The following is a 19,413-nucleotide window of genomic DNA, read 5'->3' as shown; positions in this document are numbered from 1 at the left end:
ATACTACTTTACAAAATTTCACAAACACAAATATCTTATACTTCTGTTTGCTAAATAAAGTGCCAACATCCAGTATTCTAATTAGAATAGTGCTGCCATGGTTAAGATTCTTAAATTACTCAGTAATTAGCTGCTAGTATAAACAATTCAAAAGCCAAACAAACTTTCAATGCAAGAGACGAATCTGAACTGCAGGTGTAAGACTGTAACAGGAAATACTATTAGGAAGAATACACTCTCCAACAGCATTTTATTGACTTAATCAAAATAAGTATGCTTTGATTCTTGTCTGTTCATACTTAATTGACTTAAGGAAAGCAAATTACACTGCTAAAGTAGAAAAAACAGGGAGACAACATATGTGTAACCTTCTAAAATTATGTTCTCTTAAAACTTAAAAATAACAAAACCTTACACTTTTAATTATCCAAAAGAAAAATACCACTAACCCACTTCTAAAAGAGCTCTGTCTTTGAATTATGAGGTAATTTTGCATATTAAGGAACTCTAGCAATGAATTATGACAAAAATATCTCTCTATATATATAATCAACTATATAATCTCTATGTAAAAATATCTGCCTCACCACTAAAAGGAACTAAATCCAGGAGTCCTTTGAAATAGGGCTTACTTAAGGCTGAAACAGCAAAAGTATAGTATAATCCAAAAATATCTTGTTAAAAGGAGATAGATTAGCAACATCTGAGGCAATTTCACTATCAAAATAAATATGAACAGCAGGTTGCAGTGGTACACTCCTATGATTCAGTTACTCAGGAGGCTGAGTCAGGAGGACCATAAGTTTGAGGTCAGCCTTAGCAACTTAGTAACACCCTGTATCAAAACAAAAAGGGATAGGGATGTAGCTCAGTGGTAGTACCCCTGGTATCAATCCCCAGTACTGGTGCAAACAAATAAAAAGAACAGTAATGAATTACAGCCTACTGAATGAAATATCCATGGAGTGATAAATGAAAGAATAAAAAGGAGGAGGCAGGAAAACAATGAGGATTTTTATTTACAGTAAATTGTTAATATGGAGAATTTGATTGGAGTTGGGCTAATCATAATATTGCAATCATTGTAGTAAAGACTGGCTCAAGCAAGAAGCATCCATTGATGCTAAATCTAGGGTTGAAAGTTTGATGAGAGGTCTCAAAGTGTTTCCTCCTAGATTTCTTATTAGCTACAATGAGAAAAACAGTAGGATAGAGGAACCAAACAAGAACTTGACTAAGTGATCAAAATTAACATCACCAATGAGGAGCATATAAACACATCTTCCTCCTGGAAAGGGCACAGCATCACTTAATGTGGTACTCCAGTTTGAATGGTTCAAAATATAACCTGAGAAAATGTCAGCTCAACCTAAATTCGAAGACTGTTACATAAACTAAATGGTTTATAGTTTTTAAAATATTCGCTGTATGTGGTGGCACATGCTTGTAATCCCAGCAACTTGGGAGGCTGAGGCAGGAAGATTGTAAATTCAAGGTGGGCAATTTAAAGACTCTGTCAAGATAAAAAGGGTTGAGGGTGTAGCCCAGTACTAGAATGGCCTTGGGGTCAATCCCCAAGTACTGTACAAAAAACAAAACAGCAATAAAATGACCTATGCCATGAAAGACAAAGACGCCCATAATCCCAGCTACCTCAATGGCTAAGGCATGAGGATCACAAGTCTGAGGTGAGATTCCTGAGTTAAGGAAATTGAAGAGCTATGAAAACTAAATACACTACATATTTAATTTCAAAATAAGGTTTTGCAAAAATCTGCTTCATTGCACAATACTGTGAATGTACTAAATACCACTGAATTGAACACAGTAAAAGGGTTAACTTCATGTAATATGATTCATGCCTATGGTTATTTGCTTTTTATTCGACTGATTTTGTTTTAAAAGATAAAGAACAGTGTGAGATTTTTTCATGACAAGGGGTATCATATGTAAAACTGGTTCCACCTGGTCAAATATCCAAGATATTCAAATAAGAATAGCTTAAGAATTTTACTTGCACTATACATCCCAATTCTAGTTTTTACAGGTATGATAAAATGGTCACTAAAAAAAAAAAAAAAAAAAAAAAAAAAAAAAAAAAATCAGTAAAAATTTCACAGTTAAAAGAGCTTAAAGCCAGGCGTGAGGAAGCATACCTGTAATCCCAATGGCTCAGGAGGCTGAGATAAGAGAATCATGAGTTCAAAGTCAGCCTCAGCAAAAAAGCGAGGCACTAAGCAACTCAGTGAGACCCTGTTTCTAAATAAAACATTCAAAATAGGGCTGGGAATGTGGCTCAGTTGTTGAGTGTCCTGAGTTCAATCCTTGGTACCAAAAAAAAAAAAAAAAAAAGGGCTTAAAATTTATGAAAATATACATCAAATTTTAAATTTCTATTAATTACAACTAACTTGAAAAATAATTTTTGTTCATCTACAATTTTTAACTTTTGGGTTATTACTCTTGAAATTTTCTCACAATGACAAAACAGAAGAAACAAAATAACAAAACTTTCTGAATTTGATTATTTACTATGACTATTTGTTAACAGAATGTTCACAATATATTAGCTCATTTAATTTTTTAACAGTCCTAGAAACTAGATTTTGTACAGTAGAATTATCTTAACTCATGTCTCTCCACCAATGATCCCTATCATTCTTTATTTAAAAATAAAATTGAAATCCAAAGAAATTTGATCAAGTTTAGCACACTCATGACCAGTTTTATCTTTAAAATTTTAAAAACAGGTGATGAGCTATTTAGAACACTCTGTTAAACTGGGCATAGCAGCTCATGCCCATAATCCCAGCTACCTAGATGGCCGAGGCAGGAGGATCATAAATCTGAAGTTAGATTATTGAGAATCTAGCTCAAAAGATAAAAAGGCCAGGAGAAGCAGCAGCCCAGTGGTAGGGTGCCACTGCATTCAATCCTTAGTTACAATATAAAACAAAACATTCTGTTAAGGTGGTTTTATCAAATGCTTTGTCCTACCTTCAGAAGAAAAATCTGAAAGAATGTACTGGAAATCAGTAATTCTTAAAAAGAAAAAAAAACCACACAATTTGAACTCATAATTTTAAAAACAATGATAAAACAAGACATCCTACAGTTGCAAAATATGTGAAAATTACATCTTTGTAGATGCAAATGCTTCATATTGTAATTTAATCATATCACTTTTAGATTTTTCACTTCTACCTGATAAAACTGATGTACTGCCAAATATCCAACACTAAGTCAATGTATACAATTCTAAAAAAATCCTAACAGAATGAGAAATAATATACCTCAATAGTGTCAAGTTTGTGACACCGCCTTTGTCAAATCAAATACTTGATATTTTGTTTAAATTAAGCTATAGATTTTTCTTTTTTCACCAGTGATTAAACTTATATGCATTGCCAAATCCCAGGAACTACACTAACCATAAGCTGACATTGTTGGAAATTTTCCATAACCTAACCACTAAAATTTTGAAAAACTTATAATTTATTTCCCCCCTCAAGCTGAAGGAGGAGGAGGAGGAGGAGGAAAAAGAGGAGGAATGCATATACTTCAAATTATTTAATTTGTACTATATGGGGTAGAAAGGACCTTTCTTTTCTAGTAGGACAGATTCTCACTGATATCATCCTCTGCTTAAAACCATTTGTGAGTGTATTCTTATCAGTGAACCAACATCATTTGACTTGATTCAGATTTTTCATTTTTTGTGAAAATTTAATTAGCCTAGCCTTCTCTCTCTCAATACATACACATTTTTAAAATACCAGGAACATCTCCTTCATGATGCTTTTATGCGGCTTCATTTTGCCCATTCTCTGAATTTCTAAAGTATTTAGAGTCCTCAAATTTGAATATCATACCATCCTATATCATTCTCTATTTCTTTTTTTATAGGAATCTCCTTTATAGAATCATAATCTGCCCAGTGGAACCCTAAGGTGCTGCCTGTCTTACAGCATTGTACTGGGCTTGTGTTAAGCATTTAATAAGCATTCATTGAAGGATTCTTTAAGGGCCACAATTAATAAGGACATCAGTAATGCATTTTGAATCATTGACAACATTTAAGTATTTATAATATATGCCAAAAATTCAGCACTTCGATAGACACACAAAGGTCTAAGGAAAATTATTCCTAAATGATCCACTTTGAACATAGGAAAAAATGGAAAACACTATGCATAAATCGTATTAATATAGTACTACAGGCATATTGAACTGACCATATCATAAATATCACAGGATTATGAGGACTACTGATTCTGAAGCACATGACAGAACTCGTGGATGCCACAACATATTTCAGGGATGATTACAGAGATCGCCTTCATACAACAGGGAAAACTTTTCACCCACAGAAACATCTGTCTGTTACCCTGTCATTAAGGGTCACCTAACTTATAGACATTATCGTACTGTAATAGGTCAGTAAAATTCTCTTCTATGGTAGGTACATATGGGAAAGAAAAATAATACTCTCATCAAATTTGGTTCTGAATATTAAGTGCTATAAATTTTTCTAAGCATACTCGATAATTCATTTTTATGACAATAACATGACAATTTTTTGTTTAAATTACATGTTATAAAAGATTAGCAAAGACTCATATATATTATGTTCTGAAAGTAGATCATCTTGATTTAAATCTATTTTCCAGAGGTGTTACTAGTAGCAAGTTCCTGAACTACTTTGTATTCAGTTTTCTCATCAAAAATGGAGGGTAAGGGCTGGGATTATGGCTCAGTAGTGGAGCATTTGCCTAGCACATGTGAGGCACTGGGTTCAATCCTCCAGCACCACATTAAAAATAAATAAGTAAATAAAGCTGTGTCCATGTACAACTAAAAATATATTTTTAAAAAATGGAGGGTAAGTAACATTGCACTTGGTACATAACAAATTCTCAGTAACTACTGGCTTTTATTATTAGAAATATCTGGACTTAAAGAATATTCTCTCCAATAAATATTAATTTACCAAACTTAACATATTCATTTAAAAATATATTTACCAAGGGCTAACCATGTATCATATACTATTCTAGTTGTTAGAAATAAATATAACAGTAAACAAACCAAAGTCTCTGGTCTTCAGGTAGCTTATACATCAGAGGTAACAAATACATGTAAACAGATGTGTGTCAGTACACACTAGGTAACATAGGAGGCACACTGATCAGATCACTAAGAGGGTTCAGAGCGGTAGAAATGAGGGCAGAGGGGCAGCAAAGGATCAGGAAGACAGGAAATGAGAAGTGGAGGCGGGGGGAGTGGTTCTGGCAGATCTAGCTTAGTATTTTTAAAGAATCACACTTGCCCATTGTATGTACAGTGGAGATAAAAGACTTAAAATTTTTACTGGCTTCATGAGAAATGGAGCCGCATTTCAAAAGCTCACATAATACCAATAGTATAACTAAAAGCCAAACACATCAAACCAAGGTCATTATTTAAGCAATGTGGATTAACTGTAAATAAAAACACACTTTTATCCACACTACAGTAAGTCATTTTAAAAAATGACAGATAATGAATGAGAAAAATATCAAAAAATCCAAGTATATCTATTTAATGCATTATTCTTTAATGATATGCTTATCGTTAAAGAATAATCAACCTTATGAAAACAAAACAAACAAACAAAAAAACAAGAAACTGAATTTTCAATGCTTACCACTTTCCTACTACAAAAACATAAGGCTATCTGGATGAGAAGTGCAACATTACAAAACTGTGTATGCACATTTACCACATAATGGTGAATTTATGTAAAAGTTACAAAAAATTACTTATTAGAATTTAAATACTCTCCTAAAATTAAAAAACTAAACAAAATTCATGTCAAAAATAACTCATTCTGACTTTTCTTATGTGAAGTACAAAGCATCCATGTCCATTGTTACCCATTAACAAATTCATTAACATTTAATACACATTCATTAGCTTAATCCATCCAGAAATCAAAACTAACTACATATTGGCTCCAATATGGGATTATATTATGGTCCTTTCTTAATTCTGATGTTAAAGGGCCCTGGTAAACCAAAAGATGCTCTTGCCATGTAGGCAAGTGGATCGAATGATTGGAAAGCCCTTTCTGCAATGTGTTTTCTTAGCATATACTGCTCATTTTTTGTCAGAGATCATGTACCACATATTCTGGACGACTCTTATTTTTAACATTGCTCAGTTTCCTAAAGATAAATTGTCAGTTTCGATTTGCATTCATAAAATAAATTTTTGATGTTTTAGAAAAAAATGTTTTACATTAGCAGTGTCTTTAAAATCTTGAGAAAAGAGAAAACAAGCTGAACAAAATATAAGAATTGGCAGATGGAAATTGCAATATGTCTGTCCAAAGACTTTATTCCTCAACATGGTTTCGTAAGCGTATTTCTGCAATATGCTTTACAATGTTAAAGTACAAGCATTTATGATTTGGTAAAAATAACACAAGGCACACAGAACAGAGGTATTTAAATAAGTTTTCTTCTCTGTAAGTTAGGCTATCTATTCAGCAGAAGAATTGTAGGAGATAATACCCACTGAAAATGTTGACTTCATGGATTAAGACACAATCCTTATGTACGTGTAAATAACTTAATTTGACAGCAACAATAATTCTCTCAAACACTATGTGATTTTTCTAAATGTTACAGATTATTTTGTGCACAACAGAGTTATAATAATAGATTTTCCAAAGTTTAATTTATATAAAGTAATAGTCTAAGAGCTTTAAATTAATCCTCACTAGCATGTAAAATAAGTACTATCATTTCTATTTTAGAAGTACCACTCTAATATCCAAGATCACTGTTTTCTCAGTAGTGGACCTAAGATTTGACTCCATTTCTCATCTATGAACCACAAATGGCTTCTCAGATCTATTAAATACTGCCTGGAGGTGCCTAAGGGTGGTATAGAAGTGCAAGTGGTTAACAAATTACTGTAAAATACACAGAAGGGCAAACATATATAATTTGGCTAAACAAGGGAAGTTCATATAAAATGATACCTTAAAAAAATAATAAAGTTAAGGGGATAAGGTTGTGGCTCAGCGTAGAGCACTCGCCTAGCACATGCAAGGCCCTGGGTTCAACCCTCAGCACCACATAAAAATAAATAAAATAAAGGTATTGTGTCCAACCAACTACAACTAAAAAATAAATATTTAAATTAAAAAAAGGTTAATTGTGTTGTCTCAGAAAGTAATGTGTATCTGGGACTGAAAGGAGTTAACTTTTTGTATACAAGAAACATTAGAATAAGTACTGAAAATGCATTTTGAATTTAAGTACTCTTGCTCCCCCAAATTGGAACTTTTTTGATTAAATGACTAGATATAATTATCAACTTAAAAGAATTACAGAAGACAGAGAACATTTAAATACCACCATGGGGACATAATTAGCAAAATTTAAACAGAGAAACACCCAGTTTCTTTAACAAAGAAATAGCAAGAGGAAAGAAACATGAGTAGAGGCTGAACTTATACATTAAGAAAATCAAGAGAAGGCTGGTGATGATATGGCTCAGTAATAAGAGTGCTTGCCTATTGTGAGGGAGGCCCTGAGTTTAATTCTCAGCACAGCAAGGGGCAAAAGAGGGAAGGGAGAGCATTGATAGTTATATCGACTACATATATTATACATATACCAGAAAACACTAAGCAGGAATTATGAGGCAATTAAGAAATGAATACTGACTAAACATTTTGTATTAAGGAATTACCGTTTAAGGCATAATAATGGTATTGTGTTTATGGTTCTAAAAAGACGATCCCAGTGGTGCAAGTCTGTAATCTAAGTGGTTTGGGAAGCTGAGGCAGGAGGATCATGAGTTCTAAGCCAGTCTCAGCAAAAGCAAGGTGCAAAGCAACTCAGTGAGACCTCGTCTCTAAATAAAATACAAAATGGGGCTGGGGATGTGGCTCAGTGGTCAAGTGCCCCGGAGTTCAATCCTTGGTACCCCAGCAAAATGTTCCTTACCTTTGAGGATTGATATAATTGATATATTCATAGATGAAATGATATGGTATCTGGGAGTGAGAGCTGAGAGTACAGCTCATGCAAGATTAGCTAAATTGTTGAAACTGGGTCATGTGTCCATAAAAATTTATTACAATGTTCCCTATTTTTTTTTTACACATTTCAAATTTTGCATAATAAAAGTTAAAAATAAACTAAAGCTTAGCAAGCTAGAAGACCTAAATATGAAAGATAAAACAATAAAGTTTCTAGATTAAAAGGTATTTAAGTTGCCTATGTTTTCTTTTCTTTTTTTCCACATAGTACCAGAAATTAAGCCCAGGGGCATTCGACCATTGAGTTATATCCTCAAGCCTTTAATTTTTTTTTTTTTTATTCTGAGATGAGGTCTTGCTAAGTTGCTGAGACTAGTCTCAAACTTGCAATCCTCCTGCCTCAGCCTCCTGAATCACTGGAACTACAGACAGATACCGCTACAACCAGCATGTTTTCTTTTCACCTAAAGGAATTATTAAACATTTAAATAAGTAGAAAAATAATACAATAGTACAGAAAAGATTCAACTCTGGAGCAATAATGTAAAAGCTAGGAATACTAGATGCTGTCAGAAGATAAATTAAGCCAAGTGTGGTGGAGCACACCTGTAATCCCAAATACTTAGAAGGCAAAGGTAGAATGACTGGAAGCTCGTGGCTAGTGGGCAACTAGGACGCTATCTCAAAAATAAAAAGGGCTGGGATGCAACTCAATGGTAAAGCATTTGTGGATCCAATCCCAAATACAGGGTGTAGGGTGACAAATTAAGCTCATCTTTCTTTGGAATTAAGTTCTTAATATCCACTTGTGCTCAATTACCAAAAGAAAAGAAAGATAATTAATTCCTTGTTTCAGCAATAAGAGTTACCTATAATTGGTTCAGAGAAAAGTTGTTTTCAGAAGCTAACTGAATGGAGATTTACTGGTAAGATAGGGCAAATAAGGGTAGGGGTGGGAGGGGAATACCAGTAATACATTTGTGTTGTAGCATATTTGTAGTGGTAAGCTTTTTAAAGGCAGGGATTGTACTTTTCAAGTTCAGAAAATATAGTGCTGACCTAAGAATTAATAAATGTATTATCTGTTGAAGTAAGAAAAGAAACTATTCTCTTTGAATAGCAAGAATTTCTCCCTCAGCACTCAGACTGTGAGAGTAGTTTCTATAGCTGTTGCATTAAACATTTAAGAACTAAAAACAAGCAAATATACACCAATGAAAATAACTAATGGGGAAAAAATGCAAGTTATGATGAAAAGAATAATTTAAAATAAACTATTTATTGCAGTTGCTGTAAGGCTTTAGTCAGAGCTGTTTAATCTCTATCAAAAACAGAGTTGCTGATCAAATAGATTTACCATTAACATATTACTTACTCCCTGTAAGGAAAGAGAAGAGTTAGTGGGGCTTGAACCCTAAGTCTTGATCTACTACAACCATGTCATCTTCATTACATTCCCCAAATTACAAGAGAAAATATTTCGGAACTACAACAATTTTCAATTTATACCATGTGTGGGATGACAAATATAAATGTATCTAATTTTATTCAAATAAAGAAAGGCAGGTCATAGGATGACAATGGTCAAGCCAGTCCTCATTAGTGGGAATGGTGCCTCTTAATCTTTTCCTGCAACAGTTCCCTTTTATGCAACTTGATTACAAGTGGGAGGAAACTGGCACTGCAGGCTCTGGTTGGCCTATGGCTTTATCTGCTTTCCCTCAGTTCCATAATATGTTCTACAAAATAGATCCATTTCATACCACCAGGAGGTGCAACAAAATTGTGGAAAATATCCCCCTACCTTCCAGAAAGTTTTCAGTCTCAAAAGTCATTATACTTAAGAACTGCTAACATACTTAATGTAAGAGGTAACTCCAAGGGAATACAATTTGAAAGAGTATATTTTCTTTTTCAAGTAAATTCACTGAATAGGAATATATATTAAAAGTCTTAGTTTTCCTGAGTTATGAACTATATTTATTGCCTAAAACATTTAAATGTAACATGTACCAATGACCTGTTTCTTTGTTTTTGTGGTACTAAGGACTGAAACCCTGAATCTCAGCCTTGCACACACTAAGGAAGCACGCTACCATATAGCTATATTCCCATCATATTATCATTAAAAAAAAAAAATCCCTTTTCAGCCTCAATGTCTCTGAAGGATAGTGCCTTCTCAAAATTTATTTGTTACTGTGAAATAATAGTTCCACTTAGCTGTCTCTAATGGAAACTCATTTCTTCAAATATGCATTGAGACAATTCTTACTCTAGCTCAATCCCTCATTTTATAGACAAGGAACACAATGTCTGGAGATTCATGTCATTCTGCCTCAAACAGTACAAATGGCTAGTTAAAAATGGTACTGCCAGACACTCATGTCTCCAAACTTTCTAACTAATGGTCTTTCTGCATATCAATCTATTAATCCAGCTATCACAGTAGTCCTTAACTCATGATTCTCTCATGTGCCTGTTCCTCCATGGGTTTATCTCTTTAAAAATCAGAGTAACCATTCTATGGCTCAGTTTTACTTCCATGATGGCATTTGAAGGTGCAGTCTAACTGGATATAGTGCCACAATACATGGTTTTATAAAATGCTTTTACTTTTAGAAGGAAGAATTTCTTCTTGCCAATGAAAGATGAAAATTAAACAAGTACTCATCTATATAATAACCATATATACAGCTCAAAATACATATATTAGGGCTCAATGGTCAAATGAATAGTTGTAAAGGAAAATTATTAAAGTGAGTCACTTTTCAAACTTGGAGCTTCACTCTAGTGAGTTTTATCTTACTTTAAATGCAGAACACTGCTATGGTTCAAATGTATACTGATCTAAACATACTCCTTGAGGGCTACATATGCAATCTAAGTCCTTGGCCCTTAACAATCTTCACAACCTTTGAAAGTATGCGTAGTTATTTTCATTCTGCACCAGAAAAAATGGAGTACTGGGAGGGTAAATTACTTGCCCAAGGCCACAAGGCTTGAATCCAGTTTTGCAGGCAGTCTACTGCCTTCTTGGTAGCAAAGAAAATTGCACAGTATGGTCAAATTCTAGTTCTATCTGATGCATTATCCAAGCCACTGCAAATTATTTTGTTTTCTAGTGTCAAGAAAAGTTTGCCATCCACACTTCCTGAGTTTAGGTTAGGTGGGTGGCACAAAGAACTGTTTTTCTAATCCTGCTTACTACTGCATAATCACTAAAACCCAAAAGGAAGAGGACTGGTTAAATTCTTAAACTTTATTTCCTCCTGGCCTAGAAGAGCTTACTGTTATATCCGATATACTAAAATTCAAGTGCTAAGGTTTTCCCAGCGTACTAGGACACTGAAGCTATTTCAGTCTTAAAGGAGTCAACTATGCATTGGTCATTTTACCAGTCAGGAAAGTTAAAAACAGGTCAACTTAGGGCTGGGGATGTGGCTCAGTGGTTCAATCCCCAGTACCCCCTCCCCCCAAAATAGGTCAACAGGAAACAACATGGGTTCTGTTCTTCTTTAAGGGAAATTTCTTAATGACACCTTAAAACGAATGGAACAAGCAGCCTACCAAAAAAGAAGTTCAGTGAAAAAGTTAGGGGAAAAGAACCATAAGAAGCTACACGGTGATCTATCTTAGCTAGTGTTAGAAACGCAAAGGTGAGTCTCATGGAATAACTTCAGTCTGGCCACTTGTTACACTACCACCCACTCTAATACTTCGGGTTCATCAAGAATTAAGAGAGAGCCCAGCAAGGCAAGAGGTAGCCCGACCAGGCCCAAGATTTCTCTGTACTACGCCCGGAGGGACCTAGAGGGCCAGTGCGCTGCGTCCCCCACCCGCAAGCCTTCCCTGCTGCTCAGGAGGCAAAGCTCACAGCCTGGAGCCAGGACATTCGTCCTGCCAGGGCAGTGACCCAGCTCCTGACAACCCGCCCCCTCCTCCGACCAAAGCGTCCGCACCAAGGCTTGGGGTCAGGGCAAAGAGACCCCAACCTGGACAGGAGGTGGCTGAAAAGATAAGCTGAAACGGGGGAGGGTCCCTCCGTCTAGCCCCGCTGGTGGGATGAGGGCCCAAACCGGAGAGGCGGCCGGCAGCCGCCATGATGGGGCCGGCCGAGCCGGGGGGCGTGACGCCGGCGACCCCGCGCGCAGGGCCGGCTCCCTTTCCCCCTCCTCCCCTCCCCCGCGAGGGCCTCGGCCACAACTGCCCCCCCGATACTCACGCTTTGTCCACCAGCTCCCGCACCTTCCACATGTTCAACATAGTGTCCCACGCGGGCCGGGCCGCCGCCTCCCTCTGCTGTTCCCCACGGATCCCGGAATACTTCCGTGCCGGGCAGGTCCAGGCCGGGGTCGCCGCCGCCGCCGCCGCCGCCCGCCGCCTCGAACTCCCCAAGTCAGCTCCTTCCCTTGCTACAGCCGCGGCGCCACCGGTGACACGTCGAGACGCGGCGGCAGAGGCGCTGCGTGGAGCGGAAGCGCCCGACTTTCCGCCCTCTGCGCGCGCAGCACGCCGGGACTTGTAGTTTTTCCAGCCTCCGAGAGCAGCCGCTTGCTTAGGTTGCTGCCCCAGACCCTCTGAACCCAAAACTGCGTGGGGGCCAGCCGTTTGTGCTCCAGCAGATCCTGATCACGCCCACGTTTCAGAACCAGTGGTGTAAGATGTAGTCACACTCATTTTTTTAAAATGTGAAACATTGCTGTTATTAATAATAATCACACAGAAGCGTGATCAGCGTTTGTATTCTTCATGGACAGACAAGTGGCCGTATTTCGAATGTTCAAATATATTTACATCTCTGAGCCGTAGTTTCCATCTCTGTAAATTAAAGAAGTATTCTAAATTCTTTTTCACTCTGGTTCTGTGATACAATAGTTTTATATTTACACAGCTATCAGATACTTTGTTACAAAAGTCAGAAACTCAGTTCACACTCCATGGAAAACTAGAAAGACATCAGTAATCATACACATATATATGTATGTTATATGTAATGCACCAAAGAACTTGGCAGTTTCACCTTCTGAAAGTCTAAATATACACACTGCTGTCAGGGGGGTTGTTGCAGTGGTTGTCATTGCTTCGTTTTCATTTATTCATTTCTGTCAATCCTCAAAATAAAGCAAGTAAATTTTATTTGGTCAAACGGCTTAAATTGTATAGTTACAACTGGTTAATGAGTGTCACCTATGTGCCAGAAGTGGAGAATACAGCTGGGGCCCCAGTTTTCTTGGAGCTTTAAATGTCACTGGAAGAAACAGATCATAACTAAGAACACATTTAATTGTGGATAGCAAATGCCTTTGTAAACAATAAGATAATGTTATAGACAATGATGCAAGAGGAAAATAGCATTAGGGAATATTTACAGCCTCTTTGAGGACATTGTGTTTAAGTTGAAACCAGAACTGGCCATAAGAAAAGAGCTACAAGAAAAGAATTATCAGTGAAAGGAATAGATGAAGATTGGTTCACAAAGAAGTGAAAAGGTTATTAGTCATGAAGCTAGAAAACAAGGACCCCAGAATCTCTGAACCCTGACCTGTCAAGCCCTCTCTTCAAGTTGCACTCAGTTACTGGAAGCAGCTTTAATAAAAGGATTTTCAGTAAGGCTGAAGTAAGCTCAGAGAAGCAAGGCCCAGAGAGAGGCTAGTTGAAGGAATCCCTAGGAGGAGAAGTACAAAGAGCAGAAATCAAGACAGAGCTGGCTCAGATTTACTGAGATAGGCTTGGGATCACAGAAAGTGAGTTGGAGTGGTGTGTGGGGAGGGCAGGTAAAAGATGAGCAGAGATAGGCAAAGCTTTCAAATGAAAAGTTTACCTTTCCAGTTGAAAGGATGTCCAGCCCAAGGTTCAAAGGATGAAATGTGGCCAGAGGAGATAAGAAAGAGTGATCACTTTGCATAAATAAGAGCAGGACAAGTTAACTTTCAAACCAAGCAAGTCCAGAGTACACCTACTGAATGGGCTCAGCACAAAATAACCACCTTCCCCTGCCCTGGGCCTGTTAGCTTGTTCACTGCAGTGCAGTTAGCCTCACCAGAGTTATCCAGAAAGTACAACATCATTATCTAATTTTCTCATTCCAACACCAAGCTGGAGTATATCTAAACTTACTCCAGAGTTGTCACCTGTGGCATTTGCAAAGTTAGCTAGGACTATCTACAAAGTGACTCTAAAAACCTGCCTGTCTACCTTTCCTTCCTGAGAGCCCCAGAAGGGCGCAGAAAAACCAGACTTGAAGAGTTTGTTCAAAAGGGGTCTCCAGAGGCTAACGGTTTTCATGTCAACAAAGTGCTTCATTTGTACCTTTTATCTTGCAAGTTTGGGAGCAGTTTCCATAGTAACTTCTTTGTGGCGATTTCAATATGTCCGTGCTAGAAAAATAAATGAGAAAATGCCCCACCCACCCCTCTTCAGGAAAACATTTTTCAGTAAATGAGCTGACACTTTTTGTAAGGTCAAACCAATATATTTTGAAAGAAAACATACTCAGCTGTGTTAATTACGTGTGAGGAATAGTGGTAGACAGTGGATGCTGACAGTTAGTCTCATATGGTTAGCTTATCTCATGTGGTAGGCTCCTTGGTGTTTATTTCCTTCCCAAGAAATCAAACTCATGGCACACAGGTGTGGCAGCCACAGTTGGGGCAGCACCATCTGGACAGGTGTTTAATAGGAGTTCTGAGGAAAGTGGTTGTGTGATACCTCCTAACAGCCTCTCTTTCTAGGAATCATTTTTGCCAAGGTCTGCTGATGTTCATGGTCTGCTGGAGCTGGGCCATTTCTGGACTATGCTGGGCTTGTCCTGGACAGTCCTTGCCCTGGGTTGTCCAATTTCTTTGGAGCATTGTGGGAATTGGACACTCTTCCTACCCAATCTTCTTTCCCTTTCTTCTCTCCCTTGACAGGTGTCAGAACTATCTTGTGATTTGAATCTCTCATACCCTATTCTTGCTCCCTCTTCCTCTTTTCTACTGATAAATCTCTACTCATCTAATTCCATCGTGGCTTCTGCTTCCTGAAGTACCCAAAGTGACCCAGCAGAGAAACGTGCATCTTGCTTGCAGTATTTGGGCCATGAGTCTTGTTTTTTTTTTTCCCTTTTTAATATTTTCAGTTGTAGATGGACACAATGCCTTTATTTTGTTTATTTAGTTTTTTTGTTTGCTTGTGTGTTTGTTTTAATGTGGTGCCAGGGATCGAACCCAGTGCCTCATGCATGCTTGACAAGTGCCCTACCACTGAGCCACAACCCCGGCCCAAGTCTTATTTTTGATCATACCTCTCTGCTCCTCCTTTTTAGAAAGAGGATACTTTGTTTCTAATCATATTATGATAGATAATAGAAACCTACCTTCTCAGACAAATAATTGAGGCAATATTTAAAAAGAACTCAGAATGTATGTAGCACAAAATTAACATTCAGTAAATGTTAGGAACACTATTACTACTATTCTGCTACTAATAATAGTAATAACATAATTACTAGTAATAATAGTAATTATCTATGTGAAGTTTGCTTAATATTCAAATATTTTAGTTGGTTCCTATGTTCCAGGCACTGTGCTTGGTGGTGGATACACAATTGTTCATAGGACAACAGTAGCAAGTAAACAGATGTTTAATAGGTAAGCATAGTAAACTCAGTGATGTGCTCAAGATAAAATGAAATAATATATATAATTCTCTTTAAAATGAGTACTACGGTAGTATTCCCTAAGTTCTACCTCATTACTATTATCAAACCCCTTATGTGGATTTCATTTTTGTCCTTATAAACTGAGGATTTCATCTGTCAGAGTACCCTAAACCTAACCCCACATCAGAAATTCATGGACATATTTTAAAATGTTAGATTTTTCGTGTCCTACCTCTTGAATTTCTGATTCAGCTTATTCTTTACACTTGATTGCAAGTGACCGAAACTCCATTAAAGCTAGTTTAAGCAGAGTAAGAGGAACTGGGAATAGTGCCCAGTGGTAAACAGCTTCCCTTGCGCGTGCCAGGTGCAGCTCCAGGCTCCATCACTAGAACAGCAAAAAAAAAAATGGAAAGAAACAAAGAAAGGAGGGAGGGAGGGAGAGAAGGAAGGAAGGAAGAAAAGAAAGAAGAGCAGAGCAAGGAAATCTTTTCACACAGGAATCAGGAGTTTGCCTAGGTAATTTAAGTTTTGTCATAACTCTCTGATGCTCATTTACCTAACTGCAATTCATAATAAATAGGTTCCCACCTTATAGGGAACATTTGCATACAATTAGGCATCCAAGGGAGAAGAGATAGGTTCGTTTTTTATGCACAGGGGCTAATACCACAGAGATAACTCTGATTGGCCCACTTTTTGTGTGTGTATCTGTGTGTATACTTTCACACTTATTTTTAAATTAATTAATTAATTTTAATTAGGTATATATGACAACAGAATGCATTTTGATTCATGGTACACAATTGCAGCACAACTTTTCATTTCTCTGGTTGTATACCATGTAGCATCATACCATATGTGCAGTCATACATGTACCTAGTCATACATTCCACCATTTTTCTTGCTCCCCTACCCTCTTTGCACACCTCCCTCCCCTTTGTCCAATCAAAGTTCCTCCATTTTACCCATCCCCCCCCCCCCCATTATGGATCTGCATCCACTTATCAGAGTAAATGTTATTCGGCCTTTGGTTTTTTGGGATTGGCTTACTTTGCTTAGCATAATATTCTCCAACTCCATCCATTTACCTGCAAATTCCATAATTTTATTCTCTTTTAATTCTGCAGTTTATACCACAGTTTCCTTATCCATTCATCAATTGAAGGGCATCTAGGTTGGTTCCCAGTTTAGCTATTGTAAGTTGAGTTTCTATAAACATTGATGTGGCTGCATTACTATAGTATGCTGATTTTAAGTCCTTTGGATATAGACCAAGGAGTGCGATAGTTGGGTCAAATGGTTGGTTCCATGATTGGCCCACTTTTGACACCTCTCTATCTCAGGGCAAATCAGCTGCAGGAAGGCTAACAAAACAGAATTGGTAGTCCTAATAAAACCACACAAAGTGGGGAAAGAGTTCTCTAAAGAAACTCTGAAGATAAGCCATGCCCTGGTGGACAAAAGCAACAGTTGTTCACAACTGTAAATCTAAGCTGAAGTCTAAATATCTGTATTTTGAAAAAAACAAAAAAAACAAAAAACCCTGAAATAAGTTTTGCCAGACTTTGGGATTCCTGGGCTGCATGATACATGGCCCTTCCCAGTGCTCTAAATTCCACAAATCTTGGTAGGTTAGACAGTTCAAGACAGAAAAGAATGCCATGGAAATCATAAATGAAAAAGAAGCAAGGGAGAGGCAGAAGTTGAGAGTCCCCAGGCTGCCATGGAGGGGCCAGCATTGGGCAGCAGGTAATGTGATAGTGGGCACACCCTGGCTAACTCTCTGTTCTGCCGACAGTTGGGCTTTTCTTCAGTGAAATTCAGTCCCCTTTCAGAGCTGTCAGCAGGGACCAGGTGAGCCTGTTCAGAACCCTGGAAGGTGCTTTAAAGGGCTAGTGTGTTTACAGCCTTCCATGCGGGTAGGAAGGTGCTGGCAGGAAGAGAGATGGAGATAGAAGTGCTCTTGCATGTCTCTGCCTCCCAGGATGCTGTCTGTCACCTGGAACAGAAGAGCCCAGAGTGGACGCTGCTCCTAGTGTCTAAGCCTCGGAAAACTACCCACAGGAAGCCAAGATGTCTCAGTGAAACAACCTGGCAGCATATGACTGTGGGAGCATCCTGTGTGGTGAAGTTGGGTTCAGGGGTTCATGGGATGGATGTCAGAAAGACTGAGCTAGCTGGTTTCTGAGACAAGCCTTTCTGGATAAGGCCAAGTATCCTGAGAAAACTCCATGTGTGCTGATTTTGCACTTAGGCTCCTCCAAAGAATCGTGTTTTAGAAAACTTGCAATAGATCTGCCATTTGACCCAGCTATCCTACTCCTTGGTTTATACCATGAGGACTTAAAATCAGCATACTACAGTGACACAGCCATATCAATGTTTATAGCTGCTCAATTCACAATAGCTAAACTATGGAACCAACCTAGGTGCCCATCGACACATACATGGATAAAAAAATGTGGTACATATACACAATGAAATATTGCTCAGCTTTAAAGAAGAATGCAATTATGGCATTTGCAGGTAAAATGGATGAAACTAGTGAATATCATGCTAAGTGAAATAAGCCAATCCCCCAAACCCAAAAGCTGAATGTTTTCTCTGAAAAGTGGATGCTGATCCATAGTGGGGCAGGGGGTGGGTAGGGGATAGGGAAAAATGAATGAACTTTGGTTTATGTAGAGAGGAGTAAGGGGAGTGCTGGGGCTGTGGGGATGGGAAGAATGGTAGAATGAGATATACATTATCACCTTACATACATGTATGATTACACTACTGGAGTGACTCTGCACCATGCACAGCCAGGGGAATGAGAAATTGTGCTTTAGTTGTGTATAATATGTCAAAATGCATTCTACTATAAAATGAATTAATTAAAAAAGAAAAAAGTTTAATAACCCAGCATGTTAACTTAAAGATGACATAATAAGTGATATTATTTTAGTTATTAAAATAAATACATCTATAGACAGGCAATATGTTATATAAATAAATTCATTTATTATATATACCCACACTGAAGAGAAAGAAAAACAACAAAATTTAAAAATCCATGAAGAGTTGCAAAAGGAAAAAAAAAAGCCAAAAGAATTGTGTTCTATAGGGAAAGCTTACTGCAATGGAGTTCCAAAGAGTAATGGAGAGACCTCTTTAATAAATAGAATATATCCGGCTGATGACGTGGGGTTAGGAGCAATTAGCATTAAGTGTGCTTTCCTGCTGGGAAAAAAATCAACATTTAACATTGATTGGGCACCTGTAATATTCACTGGGGATAGATAAATACAACTTGTTATCCCCCCAAATTAGAACATGTATGGGGGGGGGTAGTGGTGGTGGTGGTAGTGGTGTTGTTGTTGTTGTTGGTGGTGTGTGTGTGTGTGTGTATAGGGGGCGACTTTTCCTCTACCCTTTTAAGTCTGTGCCCAGGGGCCTTCAAATTAAACAGACAAAGGACACATTGGCAAGGAATAGTTTATCCATGCAATGTGCGTGCAAGCAGGTATGTTGTGATGAGTAACTTAGAGGGATGGTTACCTAACTTACCAGGGGAAGAAGAGCAGGGAAAAAAGTCTCTCATAGAAATAAACAGGTTTCTTTAGGAAAGACAAGTGGGGTTTGGAGGGGAACAGATAGAGATAACAAAGGTGGTGGAAATGTTTTCCTGTACATCTGTGAATGTTCTTTCTGTTATCTTCAGGGGCATAATCCTCACCAAGTGGTAGGTGTC

At 37.7% G+C, this 19,413-nt stretch overlaps 1 protein-coding gene across 2 annotated transcripts in view; it reads right to left on the bottom strand.

Moving 5' to 3' along the window:
* Clint1 (clathrin interactor 1) overlaps window positions 1-12,500 on the bottom strand; it is a 62,171-nt gene extending 49,671 nt beyond the window's left edge. For both annotated transcript variants that reach the window (XM_076856390.2, XM_076856391.2), the window contains exon 1: window positions 12,258-12,500. In XM_076856390.2, the coding sequence (XP_076712505.1) occupies window positions 12,258-12,298 (41 nt within the window). In that variant the 5' untranslated portion in view covers window positions 12,299-12,500. The remainder of the gene's footprint in view (window positions 1-12,257) is intronic.
* Window positions 12,501-19,413: the final 6,913 nt, after the last annotated feature.

Source organism: Callospermophilus lateralis, chromosome 5, assembly GCF_048772815.1.
Source record: "Callospermophilus lateralis isolate mCalLat2 chromosome 5, mCalLat2.hap1, whole genome shotgun sequence".
NCBI lineage: Eukaryota > Metazoa > Chordata > Mammalia > Rodentia > Sciuridae > Callospermophilus > Callospermophilus lateralis.
The sequence above is the reverse complement of the archived record's forward strand: the minus strand, read 5'-3'. Positions and strand labels throughout refer to the sequence as shown.